The sequence below is a fragment of the Nomascus leucogenys genome, chromosome 19 (genome assembly GCF_006542625.1).
Source record: "Nomascus leucogenys isolate Asia chromosome 19, Asia_NLE_v1, whole genome shotgun sequence".
Taxonomy (NCBI): Eukaryota; Metazoa; Chordata; class Mammalia; order Primates; family Hylobatidae; genus Nomascus; species Nomascus leucogenys.
The window spans coordinates 25,920,730-25,936,675 of record NC_044399.1 but is presented as its reverse complement, the minus strand read 5'-3'; the positions used below and the strand labels follow the sequence as shown (position 1 = coordinate 25,936,675).

At 43.7% G+C, this 15,946-nt stretch overlaps 1 protein-coding gene across 4 annotated transcripts in view; it reads right to left on the bottom strand.

The window, feature by feature from the left end:
- DRC1 (dynein regulatory complex subunit 1) overlaps positions 1–14,630 on the bottom strand; it is a 54,327-nt gene extending 39,697 nt beyond the window's left edge. For all 4 annotated transcript variants that reach the window (XM_030799673.1, XM_030799675.1, XM_030799676.1 and 1 more), the window contains exons 1-2: positions 14,391–14,630; positions 2,023–2,110 (exon numbers count right to left, since the gene is read on the bottom strand). In XM_030799673.1, the coding sequence (XP_030655533.1) occupies positions 2,023–2,110; positions 14,391–14,545 (243 nt within the window). In that variant the 5' untranslated portion in view covers positions 14,546–14,630. The remainder of the gene's footprint in view (positions 1–2,022; positions 2,111–14,390) is intronic.
- Positions 14,631–15,946: the final 1,316 nt, after the last annotated feature.

The window sequence follows — 15,946 nt, the reverse complement described above, 5'->3', positions numbered from 1 at the left end:
TCACTGGGTCAAGAGATTGAGACCATCCCGGCCAACATGGTGAAACCCCCGTCTCTACTAAAAATATATGCACACCTATAGTCCCAGCTACTCAGGAGGCTGAGGCAGGAGAACAGCTTGACCCCAGGAGGCAGAGGTTGCAGTGAGCAGAGATTGCACCACTGCACTCCAGCCTGGCGACAGAGCAAGACTCCGTCTCAAAAAAAAAAAAAAAAATGATAAACTGCAGGGTCAAGGGTGGGGCCCAGCCTGCCCAGATCTTAGGTCAGAACTGATAATCAATACTTTAATCTTGAGGAAGGGAGCATCTTTTGTGTACATTTCTCCCTGATGCCGAGGCTCTTCACTACTTAAGTCCTAAGTGAAACGAACCCTCAGAACCTGCTAATGAAAACAATATTATCTCTTCGGTTTTAAACCTAATTAAGGAGTGCTCAGGGAGAACTGTATATCAGCATTTTAAAAAATCTAATATCCTTTTGTCCTACACAGAAATGCTCAGAGATCACTGACTTTTTTTTTTTTTTTTTTTTTTAAAGAGAAAGAGTCTCCCTCTGTCGCCCAGGCTACAGTGCAGTGGCCTGATCTCAGATCACTGCAACCTCCACCTCACGGGTTCAAGGAATCCTCCTGCCTCAGCCTCCTAAGTAGCGGGGACCCCAGGCGTGTGCCACCAGGCCCAGCCAACTTCTGTATTTTTAGTAGAGACGAGGTTTCACCATGTTGGCCAGGCTGGTCTTGAACTTCTGACCTCAGGTGATCCTCCCGCCTCGGCCTCCCAAAGTCCTGAGATTACAGACGTGAGCCACCGCGCCCAGCTACGCTCACTGACTTTTAAATGAAGAGAACGAAGTACAAAAAAGTGACATGAATCATCTACTCTGCAGTAGGTAAAAGATCAAGAACAAAAACCCACATCAGTCCAATATCTTTTCCACAGTAAAATATCTTATCCCTAACACAGTACGAAATATTCAGTGATCTGTCTATACCTCTATGCTCTATAATCATATTCAGCAACCTGAATATTTTTTCTTACCAGAAATGATCTCTCCTCTGCTATTAAAAGTCCCACCTATATTTCTAAGACAACTCAAATCTCACTTTCTCCACCGAACTTTCCCTGACCAGGCCAGCTTGGTGAGCTCCTCTCCATATCTGAGTTCACACGGTTATCACCATTTTTGCCTTTCATTTAGCATTGATTAAATGCAGCATTTTGCCAGTTCTGGTCTGGCCACTGTTTATCCCTCAGCATCCCAGGAGCTGTTTCATCGCCATGGAGGGTAATCAATGATTTTCTTTTTTGTGTCTACTGAGTACAAGCTATGCACTACCCCACAGCTACAAAAAGAGGCTCTCATTCTCACAGTACATACAGTTTCACTGGGGCACTGCAGGCACACTCATCTGAAAAGTCATATGCAGCAGAAAACTATCTAAAATGAAAAGAATAGCACAGACAGGAAGTATTCAATGTGTGGAGAAAGGGAGCTCAGGCTGGGCTGAGGAAGAATCCAAGGAGGATTTGGGTCTTGAGAGGGTTGTTGAAAACGGGAAACTGGCCAGATGAGAGGAGAGAAGAAGAGAATAGAGGGGGCCTGGCATTCCAGATGATCAAAGGCACAGAGCAGAAATGAACAAAACCCCACTGGAGGGGAGTGAGTGGATCCGCCTCACCAAAGTGGAAGGCCCGAATTAGGTAACAAACAGGAGATATGTTTGGAAAGTGAAGATGGGAACAGACTATCAAAGGCCTTGAGTGCCCAGGCTAAAACATCTGGACTTTATCCTATGAAGAATGAATACCATTAAAAGTGCATGAGCAGAGACAGCGTAAATATAAGAAACTGTCATCTGAAAGCTCACTCCTAGAGAGCTCTCAAATGGGAAACATTCTATTCAGTTCTGCCTAGAGACAGCAACATGGACCACATGATTTCTTCCAGTCTAAATGTGAAAACCATGATGTCACACCCAGCTCACTGGTCTTCCAGAGCCCATCTGCCAACCAGTTCATACCAATCGGCTTTCTTCTTTCTGTTTGTAGCTCTTGCTTTGATCCTCCTCACTCTCCTTCTTCCCATCTAAATATTCTTCAAGTGCTTCCCTGTGATGGAAAAAAGCAGAGAAAATGAAGTTATTTCTAGTACTTAAATTCTATATTTAAAGGTTTTGGCCTGGCACAGTGGCTCATGCCTGTAATCCCAACACTTTGGGAGACCAAGACAGGAGGATTGCTGAAGGCCAGGAGTTCAAGATCAGCATGGCCAACATAGCAAGACCCCCATCTCTATTTATGTAAAACAATAATAATAATAATAATAATAATAATAATAATAATAATAATAATGGTTCCATTGTACTTCATAAATATATACTCCATATGGATTAAAATTTAAATATTGGCCAGGTGCTGTGGCTCACACCTGTAATCCCAGCGCTTTGGGAGGCCAAGGCAGGAGGACTGCTTTAAATCAGGAGTTTGAGACCAGCCTGGGCAACATAGAGAGACACTATCTCTATCATTTAAAAAACTTAAATATTAAAAAAACTACAATCATAAAAACACTAGAAGTAAATACAGGAGAATATCTATATAATCTTAGCATAGAAAACCCATCTTTGAATAAGACCAAAGTCAGAAAATGAAAAGATTAAAAGATTTTACTTTCTAAAATTTAGAAATGTTATCCTTGAAAGTCAAGGGATAAACTGATAAAAGATATTTGACAAAATTTTACTATCCATAAAATAGGAAGGGCTCCTTCAAATCAATAAACAAAAGACAAAATACCAAAGAGAAAAACTGGCAGAGGATATGAACAGGCAATTTCCCAAAGAAATAGAAATGGCAAATAGGCATTTGAAAATGTGGTCAGCTTCACATATAATCAGAGAAACCAAAACCCTGTGAGGTGTCATTACTCTGTTGTCAGACTAAAAAAGATTTTAAGGGTTGACAGTATCAGGTGGGAGCCCAGCTTTCCACACTCCATGGGTGGGGATGTAAAGTATAACAATGCATCTAAAAGGCTATTTGGCAAGATTTGTCAAAAGCTTAAATGTGCCTTCCCTCTGACCCAACAATCCTATCTTTAGGAATTTTTTACAGAAAGCCTTTACAAGTACATAAATAAATATGCACAAGAAAGATGATTGTAGCACTGACAATACTCGTAAGACCATGGAAACATTCTACATACATATTAATAGCTGACTAATTAAGAGGAAACAATATTTCAAAAATACTTTGTAGCCTACAAAAAGAATGATGTAATACCTAGCAGCAGGGAAAGATGTCCACAGCCGTTAAGTAAAGGGAGCCAGTTTTAGAACAATATGTAGACTATAATACAAATTTTCTTTTTAAAACAGGCTTGGCTGGGCGCTGTGGCTCACGTCTGTAATCACAGCACTTTGGGAGGCCGAGGCGAGCACATCACAAGGTCAGGAGATCGAGACCATCCTGGCTAACACGGTGAAACCCCGTCTCTACTAAAAATACAAAAAATTAGCCGGGAGTGGTGGCGGGTGCCTGTAGTCCCAGCTACTCGGGAGGCTGAGGCAGGAGAATGGCGTGAACCCAGGAGGCGGAGCTTGCAGTGAGCCGAGATCGCGCCAGTGCACTCCAGCCTGGGCGACAGAGTGAGACCCCGTCTCAAAAAAAAAAAAAAAAAAAAAAGGCTTATATGTGCACAGGACATTTTCTGGAAGTATATATGACAAACGGATAACAGCAATTACTTAAAGAACAGGAATTAAATTACTGAGAAGTTCTATTTTCTACATTTTTGTATTGCATGAATTTTCTAAATAGTGTGTGTGTGTGCTTGTCTGTGTGTGAATCAGAAAATGAGACTAAAGGGGCGGTGGCAAGATAAGTTTCCAGATTATGGACTTCTTCAGAGGAGGCATGGGGGAGTGACCTCACCAACCCCCACACCACCACTTACATCATCGAGACCCTGCTCTCTCCTCTGGCACACAGTGGCCATAAGGGCTACCAGTATTGCCTTAGGAAAAATGAAACCTTGACATGACACAGCAGGTTTGTTTTTTTGTTTTGTTTCGTTTCGTTTTTTGAGACGGAGTTTCGCTCTTGTTGTCCAGGCTGGAGTGCAATGGCGCAATCTCGGCTCACGGCAACCTCCGCCTCCTGGGTTCCAGCAATTTTCCTGCCTCAGCCTAGCAGATCTCTTTATCTCATTCTTTCTTGACTTTTTCTAACTCTGACTTCCATCTCTACTCCCTTTGTTCAAAGTCCAGGACAATCCTACCTAGTGTAACACTATTTTGGAGATACAGAATTGAGTTACCATCCTCCACTCCCAATCTAACCAAAACCCCTTGTTTTTTTCTTGTCATTTCATTGATTTCCCTATTCTTATTGAACATGCTCTTTGTTTTCTTACCAAATAAACTAATTGTTCCATTTTACTCAGGTCTTCAGCTATTGCCAGGCTTATCATGTTCCCATCACCACTCAAAAAATTCCCTTGACTTTCTACTTTGACCACCAATTAATGACCAACTGTATTTAAATAATCCCTTCCAAGTGCTTTCTGGATCAAAGATCAGTGCTTCAGAAACAAACAAAAAAAAACTATGCAGCCCAGATATGCTCTCTCTCTCTCTATATATATATATATGTGTGTGTGTGTGTGTGTGTGTGTGTGTGTGTGTGTGTGTGTTTTTAAGACAGAGTCTTGCTCTGTCCCCAGGCTGCAGTGCAGTGGAGCCATCTCGGCTCACTGAAACCTCGCCGCCCAGGTTCAAGCAATTCTGCTGACTCAGTCTCCCAAGTAGCTGGGACTACAAACACGCACTACCTCACCGGGCTAACTTTTGTATTTCTAGTAAAGACGAGGTTTCACCATGTTGGCCAGGCTGCAGATATGCTATAAATTCTTATTAATTACTTTTAACTTAAATCTTGTCACTGCCTTTTATGCATCATTTTTTACTGCTTAGCACTGTACTGTCCATTATGGTAGCCAATAACCACATATGACTATAAAGCACTCGAAATGTGCCTGGTGCAAACTGAAATGCGCTATGAGTGTAAAATACACTCTAGATGGATTTTGAAGACTTTGAACAAAAAAATTTGCAATATATCTCATCAGTATGATTTATACTGATTGCATATTAAAATAATACTTTTATATATTGGGTTAAATAAATTATTAATTTCACCTGTTCTGTTTTTACCACTTTCAATGTGGTAAAAAAAAGAGTTTGAGACCAGCCTGGCCAACATGGTGAAAACTTGAAATGACATATGTGGCTGATACTGTATTTCTGTTGTTCAGCAATGTAGAACTAGTATATTCTCCAAAGGAACTGCTTCAGACTTCCGTCTATTCAGATTTGAGCTCCCTCCCTCCTGGGGAGTCCTCTTTTGGGAAGAGGACTGGGGGCTGAGTCCTCTGTTTCCTCACCACCGCCCCATGTTTGTGGTCTAAATGGGAGCTGCCATCTTGAATACTCTACTTCCTGACCAATTCTCAGGATTTAAAAAAATTGGAACTTGGTTGATTGTCTACCTGGGTTTAGAGTTCTAGGTTGGAAATAACTTTCCTTCACTGTTTCCTTCCAGTGTTGCTGAGAAACCTGAAGTCATTCTGTCTTTACGCCTTTCTTTGTATGTGACAATGTTTTTGTTTTTTACATGTGACCACGTTTTGTTTTGTTTTGTTTTGTTTTGTTTCACTCTGGAAGCTCGTAGCCCCTTTCTCTTTATTCTCAGTGTTCTGAACTTTCTCAATGGTGTGCCTTAGGGTGGGTCTATTTTCATCCATTGTGCTAGACATTTCAATCAGGAACCTCATGATCTTCAGGTCTGAGACATGTTCTTGAATTCTTTCCATGATAATGTGCTCCCTGCTCCATTATTTCTGGATCTAGAAAAGTGATAATATCTTCTAATTTTAAAAAAATATTTTTCTCTGGCTGGGTGCAGTGGCTCATGCCTGTAATCCCAGCACTTTGGGAGGCCAAGACAGGTGGATCACCTGAGGTAAAGAGTTTGAGACCAGCCTGGCCAACATGGTGAAACCCTGTCTCTACTAAAAATACAAAAATTAGCCGGGCGTGGTGGCAGGCGTCTGTAATCCCAGCTACTTGGGAGGCTGAGGCAGGAGAATTGCTTGAATACAGGAGGCTGAGGTTGCAGTGAGCCGAGATCACACCATTGCACTCCAGCCTGGGCAACAAGAGTGAAACTCTGTATCAAATAATAATAATAATAATAATAATAATATTTTCTCTATAAATCTCTACCTTTTTTCTTTGTGCTCTATTTTCTAGGGGATTTAATCATCTTTATTTTCCAACCCTTCTAATGTTTTCTATTTCTATAATATTTTTTATTTCTAAGAGTTCTATTTTTTTTTCTCTGAACACTCCTTTTAGTAGCATTCTATTCTTGTTTCATGGTTGCCATATCATCTCTTTTTTCTTTGAGGATCTTTTTTTTCCCTCTTTTTCCCCCAAAGACTTCAAAACTATCTCTGAGGAGCTGAATGATCATCTTTTTGTGGTATTATTTTTTTTTCTCCCCACAGTCTTAATGTCCTCTTAGGTGCTTTTTTCTCTTCGTTAATTTTCATATCTACCGTTCATGTTAAAGACTTTCCTCAGATGCATAGAAATCCTTGGTTACTGACCCATGATAAGAACTAAAAAGCCTATGAAAAAATTAAAACATTGGTTAAAAATAAATAAACACTGTTTTATGTGGAAAAAGTCAAGCTAATGATAAAACAACTCTTATGAGGTAGCTTTTAAAGCTGTTTTCACTTATATCATGTAATTTTAAAACTTTGGATTCCATTATTCTAGTTGTTGCTGAATGTGTCTATTGCTCTTATTTTCAAAATATTCTCCAAATTCTTGCCTATCTTGTCTGAGATGTACCAAAGACCTAAAGTTACAAGTATAAGGTAACTTCCATGACAACTTGGGAAAAGGATACTAATACTACCAATTTTACATGTCACCACCTTCACAGTAGCTACCTAGTTGTTGTTAAAGAAAGAGCTGCCTTAAAAAAAAACAACTACATAAAAGATGGTTTGCTTTGGTTATGTGTACATAAACACACCTGATTATACAGAATCCAAGAATTTAGAGAAAATAAGGACAAATTAGTATCGTTTCAATCTAAGTCCCTAGCCATTTGGAAGCTTGTAATATGGTGTCAGGATAAAGCAGAAAAAATAAATTTTAATAGTGTGACAAATAAAAATTTAAACATTAAAAACAAGCTGATGGGGCTGGGCACAGTGGCTCATGCCTATAATCCCAGCACTATGGGAGGCCAAGGCAGGAGGACTACTTGACCCAGGAGTTTAAGACTAGCCTGGGCAACATAGCAAGACCCCATCTCTAAAAAAAAAAAAAAAAAAATTAGCCAGGCACGGTGGCCTGCACCTATAGTGCCAGACACTCAGGAGGCTGAGGCAGAAGGATTGCTTGCACCCAGGATTCAAGGTTGTAGTAAGCTATGATCAAACCACTGCACTCCAGCCTGGGCAATGGAGTGAGACTCTGTTGCTTAAAAACTAACTAAATAAATAATAAAAATAAATTTTTTTTAAAGCTGATGGGAGCTGTGAGTACAAGGATGTGCCTTAACAACTGTGCATGTCAGTGTGGGCTGATTTAATCAGGCTGCTTTGTGAGCAAACCCAATGTTAGTGTTTTTATTTATTTTATTTATTTTATTTTATTTTATTATTTTATTTTATTTTATTTTATTTTATATTTTTGAGACAGAGTCTCCCTCTGTCGCCCAGGCTAGAGTGCAGTGGCACGATCTCGGCTCACTGCAACCTCCGCCTCCCAGGTTCAAGCAATTCTTGTGCCTCAGCCTCCCAAGTAGCTGGGATTACAGGCATGCACCACCACGCTGCTAATTTTCATATTTTTAGTAGAGACAGGGTTTTACCATGTTGGCCAGGCTGGTCTCAAACTCCAGACCTCAGGTTATCCACCCCTCTCGGCCTCCCAAAGTGCTGGATTACAGGCATGAGCCACTGTGCCTAGACCGACATTAGTGTCTTTAAATCCTTCTTTTGGGGCTGGTCGGATTCCACAGAGAAACTTCTCCAGCCTCCTGCCTGGAATATGAAGGCCAAAGTGCCAGCATTCAAGGAACTGGTGAGAGGAGAGCTGGAAGGTCCTGGCATCCAGTGTGCATATTTTCCCTGAATCCCCGTATTTTCCATGAAGTATCCTTGCATCGCCTCTGTCTAGCATCCCCCAAGCCCTAGATCCTCCTCTTGACTTTCTCCAAACCTCCAATCTTCTCTGCAAAGAGAGAGAAAGGTTCTAGGCATCTACCTATTAATTTTCCAATCGGTTGTCCTTATTTTGGTTCCCTTTGTCACCTCCACTTCCAGATGTCAACTGAAAAAGAGTCAGAATCCACAAAATCAAAAGAGAACTTTATTTCTAAAGGACACAACCTGCAGGCAGGAAGCAAGCTTTCAACTGAGACTGAGAAGCAGGCTTTGAAAGTGAGAAAATAAAGCAGATATTTCTGCTAGGTGGGGAGGTAGGAAATGCATATTCTATGGGATATAGGAGAAGGTTGTGAATATTTACGGAGAAAACTCATTATGCACGTGCATTAGGCTTACATGTGCACGGACCATACAACAATATGCTACTCATGTTCACTTTGGGGTGGAGACTTAACATTTAAATGTACTACAATTAGGTCATAAATGCAAAAAGGTGATGCTTAGGGCACAAGTCCAGGATCTGTGCAGTCTCGGGGAACCGGTCCAAACTGGCCTGAAGTTGGCAGTCGTCCAGGAAGAGGTCTTTGTGGTCCAGGGTTGTTGTCAGGTTGGAACCATAAACACGAGGAGGAGGGTGCCGGGCGGTTGAATGAAGTAAGCCAAGGAGTCTTCTGGCCTTTTGTCGTCTTCAGATCAGCCTTTGATAAGACCTCATAATAATTAGTAAAGGGATGGGGGTAGCAGGAAGTGGACATGTCCAGTCTCCTGTCACAGCTAAGGGCTAAGAACTTTGAGGTCTCTCGGCCACAGATGTCCTGTCACTCCATTGAAAGGGCCATAGGACTTTTTAAATCCTCACGGATGAATGTGATATGCCATCAATCTCCTAGTCTTTGGATATTTAGTGCAGAGTAAATCAAGGGGGTTCTCAGCTTTCTTCACTATCAACTTATTTTTCCATATTCTTGAATCTGCTAACCCATTTACCATCTATTTTGTGCTTTTCAGCTTCCACAATTTCATTGCTGTTGAGTCCTCCTCATCTTGACTTTGCGGATTTGCGTCTTTTTTACTTAATCCCCTTAAATGTCATTTTAATGGAGTTTAGATAGAGATCTAAGGTAGACGTATGTGTTCCATCTCGCATCTTTACCCAGAAATAACATCTCCCGGCTGGGTGTGGTGGCTCACACCTATAATCCCAGCACTTTTCGAGGCCAAGGTAGAAGGATCACTTGAGCTCTGGAGTTCGAGACCAGTCTGGGCAACATGGTGAAACCACATCTCTACCAAAAATGCAAAAAATTAGCGGGGGTGGTGATGCGCACCTGTGGTCCCAGCTACTCAGGAGGCTGGGGTCGGGGGGATCACTTGAGTCTAGGAGGTGGAATTTGCAGTGAGCCAAGGTCGCACCACTGCATTCCAACCAGGGTGACAGGGTGAGACCCTGTCTCAAAAAAAAAAAAAGGAAAGTGACATCTCCCAGAAATGTCAAACCTAAACTAAGACACCAGAGATTGGGAGTATCAGGGGCATTAGCACATCATTATTCCTATCTTTTTTTTTTTTTTTTTGAGGAGTCTCGCTCTGTCATCCAGGCTGGAGTACAGTGGCGCGATCTTGGCTCACTGTAACCTCCACCTCCCGGTGTTCAAGCAATTCTTGTGCCTCAGTCTCCTGAGTAGCGGGATTACAGGAGTGTGCCACCACGCCAGGCCAATTTTTTGTCTTTTTAGTAGAGACAGGGGTTTCACTATATTGGCCAGGCTGGTCTCGAACTCCTGGCCTCAAGTGATCCACCCACCTCTGCCTCCCAAACTGCTGGGATTATAGGTGTGAGCCACCACGCCCAGCTGTATTCTTTATATGACATTTGATTCTGTTAACTTTCACCTTAGCATTACACCTCGTGACATAAGAAGGCCCAGGCAGCAACAGCAGTGGGTATCACAGGCAACCGAGGGGTGCACTGCCTATAGATAATGTAAAAACAATACAACTGGTTTTTATTATCACATGTGCCAGCAATTTGAAACAATGTCAGTGATAAAATATTCCTTTCTGAAAAAGCTCTTGTCAATCTAAGTTCTGATCCGTTGCTGCAATTACTGTTGGTTATTAATAATAAGTACGTAAGCTTCAATATAGCATATTTTAATCTCTTTTCCTTTAATTAACAGAGAAGTTAATTCAGGGAACTTCCAGGCTCACACAGACTCAGCTGCATGCATTTGTTTTGAGAGCACATTGAAATGGTACAGAATGGTCCCAGCTCACTTACGCACAATGCACGGCCCCAACCACTAATAAAGAATAGAGGCCGGGCACGGTGGCTCACGCCTGGAATCCCAGCACTTTGGGAGGCCAAGGCAGGTGGATTTTCTGAGGCCAGGAGTTCGAGACCAGCCTGGCCAACATGGTGAAACCCTGTCTCTCCTAAAAATAAAAAAATAGCTGGGTGTGGTGGCAGCTGCCTGTAATCCCAGCTACTCGGGAGGCTGAGCCAGGAGAATTGCTTGAACCTGGGAGGTGGAGATTGCAGTGAACCAAGACTGCACCACTGCATTCCTGCCTGCGTAGACAGAGTGAGACTCTGCCAAAAAAAAAAAAAAAAAAGATGTAGCCTTTAAAAAAAAACAAGACCACCATACCCTCATCATAGCCAACAAATTCCTTAACATAATTGAATGCCCAGTCCAACTCTTTACACAGACAGCTCTTTCTCACCCTCACTCACCACCTACCTTCAGGTGCCACATCTATTATTCTTCATATTTGCTCATTGCTTGTTTCCGTTAGGACTCTTTTCAAAATGTATAATTATGTTATTTGTTTACTTGTTTAGTTGCACTTTATTTTTTCCCATCTCCCTCATTAGAATATAAGCTTCCTGAGAACAGAGATTATATTTGCCTTGTTTATCATAGAATCCCCGCACAACTGCCAAGGTCAGAGTAGCAGACAAGGGCTTGACCTACAGAGAGTTTTGAAGATGGCTTACAAAATATAGCATCATTTGGTGCAAAACAAAAGGGCAGCCAACAAGAATACAACTCACACGTGCTCACCAAAGAAAGCAGCAAAGGATAAATAGGCTAAGGGTGTACGCTGGTAAAGATTCATGCTCCCTTGCCCAATTCCTGAACCTAAGCCAGTGTTCAGACCCAGAATCTATTGACTGAAGAGGCAGCAGGGTCCCCACAAGGAAGGATCTGGAACACAATGGCAAATATATACTGTAATGATTCCCCCAATTCTTCCCCAAAGGGGCCTAGGGTCATCTACTCAGCAGGGCTATACAATAAGGAAAGAGGATGCCCAGAAATGTTTAGGATTAGAACAAGGTCTGAGTTACCATTGATACCCAGAGACCCAAAGCATGCTCCCACCCACTTAGAGTGAGGACATAGGGGAGACAAAGTCCTACTTACAGAGGGTCTACCAGGTCTGTGGACTCAGCCAGCCATCATCTCTCTAATAGCCAAAAGTATAATTGGGACTGACATACTTAGAAGTTTGAAAAACTCCACTCCTTGGCCTATGAATAGAGCTACCATGGCGGGGAAGGCCAAAAGGACATCTCTGAAACTGCACCTCAGTACACCAAAAACAATATTGCCGCCCAGGGGCGTTGGTGGGGATTAGTGCCACCCTGATGTATCTCAACGATGCAGGAATGGTGATCCCTATTGAATCTCCTTTTAATTCATGGGTCTGGCACCTGCAGAAACTGGATCCTAGAAAGTGACTGTCAACTACCGGAAGCTCCACAGGTAGCACTCCTGAACACAGCATCTATGCAAGTGTGGTAAGCTTCACTAGAGCAAATTTGTACAGCCTCAGGCACAGCATGTGTGGCTACTGATTGGGCCAAATGCATGCTTTTCTACCTCAATCAGGAAAAACAATCAGGAAGTTCACATTTACATGGAACAGACAATGATATATACTCACAAGTCCGTCACACTCACAGGACCATGGTAATTCTCCTGATCTCTGTCATAATATATTCTGAATATATCAGGGACATCTGGATATCCCAGAGAACATCACAATGATCCATTACTTCAGCACTGGCAAACTATGGCCTGTGGGACAGATCCAGTCCACCACCTGTTTTTGTATGGCTTCCAGGAAAATAATGATTTTTACATTTTTTTTTTTTTGAGACACGGTCTCGCTCTGTCGCCCAGGCTGGAGTACAATAGCACGATCTCAGCTAACTGCAACCTCCGCCTCCCGGGTTCAAGCGATTCTCCTGCCTCAATCTCCTTAGTAGCTGGGGTTACGGGCGCACGCCACCATGCCTGGCTAATTTTTCTATTTTTAATAGAGACAGGGTTTCACCACGTTGGTCAGGCTGGTCTCAAACTCCTGACCTCATGATCCTGCCCACCTCAGCCTCCCAAAGTGTTGGGATTACAGACATGAGCCACTGTGCCTGGCCCAGTTTTTTGTTTTGTTTTGTTTTTTTTGAGACGGAGTTTTGCGCTTGTCACCCAGGCTGGAGTACAATGGCGCTATCTCAGCTCACTGCAACCTCCGCCTCCCAGGTTTGAACAATTCCCCTGCCTCAGCCTCCCAAGTAGCTGAGATTACAGGTGCCCGCCACCACACCCGGCTAATTTTTGTATTTTTAGTACAGACAGGGTTTCACCATGTTGGCCAGGCTGGTCTTGAACTCCTGACCTCAGGTGATCCTCCTGCCTTGGCTTCCCAAAGTGCTGGGATTACAGGCGTGAGCTACAATTTTTTACAATTTTAAATGGTTTTTACAATTTTAAATGATTTTTGCAATTTTAAATGGTTAATAAATAAACAAATGGTTAAAAAAAGACTAGGATGAATAAGTAGAGCACAGGGGATTTTTAGGGCAGTAAAAATATTTGGCATAATACTATACTGGTGTGCTTGTGTCACTATAAATTTATCCAAACCCATAGGATGTACAACACCAAAAAGAAACCCTAAGGTAAACGATGGAGTTCAAGTGCTAACAATGCGCCAAGGTTCATATATTGTTACAAATGTGCCCTCCAGTGCAGGATGTTGACAGTAGCTGTGCATGTGTGGGGGCAGGGAGTATATGCGAATGCTGTACTTTTTGATCAATTTTGCTGTGATCCTAAAAACTGCTCTAAAAAATAAAGTTTATTATTATTTTTAATCAAAAGAAGGCTATTTTGTGATACATGAACAGTATATGAAATTCAGATTTCAGTGTCCATAAATAAAGCTTTATTGGAACACAGTCATGCCCATTTGTTTATGTCTTGCCTGTGGCTGCTTTTGCAATACAATGGCAGTTGAGCAGCTAGGAAAGAGGCCATATGATCCGAAAAGCCTAAAATATTTACTATTTGGCCCTTTACTGAAAGGGTTTGCCAGCCCCTGCATTCCACTGATGGCCCTGCAGCAATCAGCCAGGATGAGCGAGTGATGGAAACACACTGCAGGGCTTGGTAAGACATGTGTGCTCCAGACAGTGGGCAATCAACTCTATGAAGGCCCAGGGACTGCCATGTCATTCAAGTTTGTAGGGGTCCAGTGGTCAGTGGCATGCTGGGATAGCCTATCAAGTAAAAAACAAATCTACCCGCATTTTGCATCCTCTACAGAGAAGGAAACTCAATGCCTCTTAGGCCACTTTGGGTCCTAGATACAGTACATCCCGCACTTAGGAATATTATTCAGGCTGACACAAACAGCTGCCAGCTTTGAGTGGTGCCTGGAACAGGAAAGGACCCAGGCCACAGTGTAAGCAGCCAGGCTACTTGGGCCACATGATCCAGCAGACCTTATGGTTCGGAGGTGTCCGTAGTGGAAAAGATGCCATGTGCAGACCACAGTCGCACACCACCACGCCCGATTAATTTTTTGATGTTTTATAGAGATGGGGTCTCTCTATGCTGCCCAGGTTGACCGTTGACCATCTCGAACTCCTGGGCTCAAGTGATCCGCCCGCCTCGGCCTCCCTAAGTGCTGGGATGACAGCCACGCGCCACGGCAGCGGCCCAGCGTTTTACTTTCCCATACTCTGCATGAATCTTCCCGAAGAAATGTTTCTATTTCATCAGGAAACCAGCCCTTCTCCGGCCCCTGCTGCGCAGATTCCGCCCCGCCCGCCCCCGCGCTCACCGCCTCCGGGCTTCTAGGCGCGCCGCGATGCGCAGGCGCCGGGCCTGGATGCGCTCCTGAGGGTTGTCGGAGTGGACCGAGGGCGCGAGAATCTGAGTGGACAAGTGCTCGTCCACGTTCGGGTCCAGGGCCTCTAGGGACCCCGGCGGATTCATGGCAGGAGTCCCTGGTCCGTAGGCGGCTCCCTCCGCACCACCTCCACACCTCAGGCTGGTTGCTAGGAACAAACCGTTGCCAGGGAGAGCGGTCACCGGAGCCACAGCCCTAGTGGTTGCGCGCGCAGCTCCCTGGGCCCAGCCGGCCGCCAGCCGCCGTTGGGGCCGAGCATCCCAGCCATCCCAGCCTCTGGCTGACGCCTCTCCCGCCCGTGGGATATCAGATCTGTTGTCAGCCCCACGAAGGCCCGGTCGTATTAGCGGAGCTGTGGAGTCTCACCAGGAGACTAGAGGACTAAAAGAACTGGACCAAGCTGTGGTTCATCACTTGCTGACCCTGATGATTAATTCATCTTCCATTCATTCATCAAATATTCCTCCAACTCACATTCACCAAATAAAATTGAGTGCCTACTCGATGCCAAGCGCTGTGCTTGGATACAGGATACCAACCTGCAATCAAATACTTATGAAAGAGGAAAAGTGGAATAGAGGAAAACAGTCCGTGGGAGGGGGGAGGGGATAAAAGTTAGAAATGCGGAAGCACTATTAAATTCTCAACTGTCCCCAGAAAGGCGCGATCTCTTGGGCGTCTCATTGTCAACAAAAATAGTGTTCTCATTGGTAATTAAAACCTGACGCGGTGGCTCATACCTCAGCCTCCCAGCACTTTGGGAGGCTGAGGCGGGTGGATCACTTAAGGTCAGGAGTTCGAGACCAGCCTGGTCAACATGATAAAACCCCGTCTCTACTAAAAATACAAAAATTAGCTGGGTATGGTGGTGGGCACCTGTAATCCCAGCTACTCGGGAGGCTGAGGCAGGAGAATCGCTTGAATCTGGGAGGTGGATGTTGCAGTGAGCCGAGATCGAGCCACTGCACTCCATCCTGAGCAATACAGCAAGACTCTGTCTCAAAAAAACCCAACCAACCAACCAAACAAAAACTGGATACCATTTAACGGGGTTCTGTCCCATTAGCCCATGGGGAATTAAGGGCACTGGATAAGCAGTGAGAAAGGGTGGGTACTAGTCCTGGCCCTGCTCTGCCACCTTGGACAAGTCACAACTTCTTGAGGGCCGTTTTCTCAGCTGTTAAATGGTGCAACCCACAGACAATTATGGGGCCAAGAAGACTGTCCTTTGTGAATAAGAACTGCCCAGAGGCAAATGGAGTGGGTTTTTAAAATCAGTTCTTCCACGTTTGCAAGCAGTAGAAAGGTTTAGGAATGCCAAACCATCCAACAGCTATAGAGTCTAACAGCAGCTGCCTGGATCCTTGTCTCACCTGCCTAGGTGGTGGTGGTAGGAGGAGCGGGGGTAGTTGCTTCTAGGCTTCAGGGCCTTCTGCCAGATCTCTGTCTCCTTTGGTTGAAACCTAAAGCATTAAACTCTCCTAGGA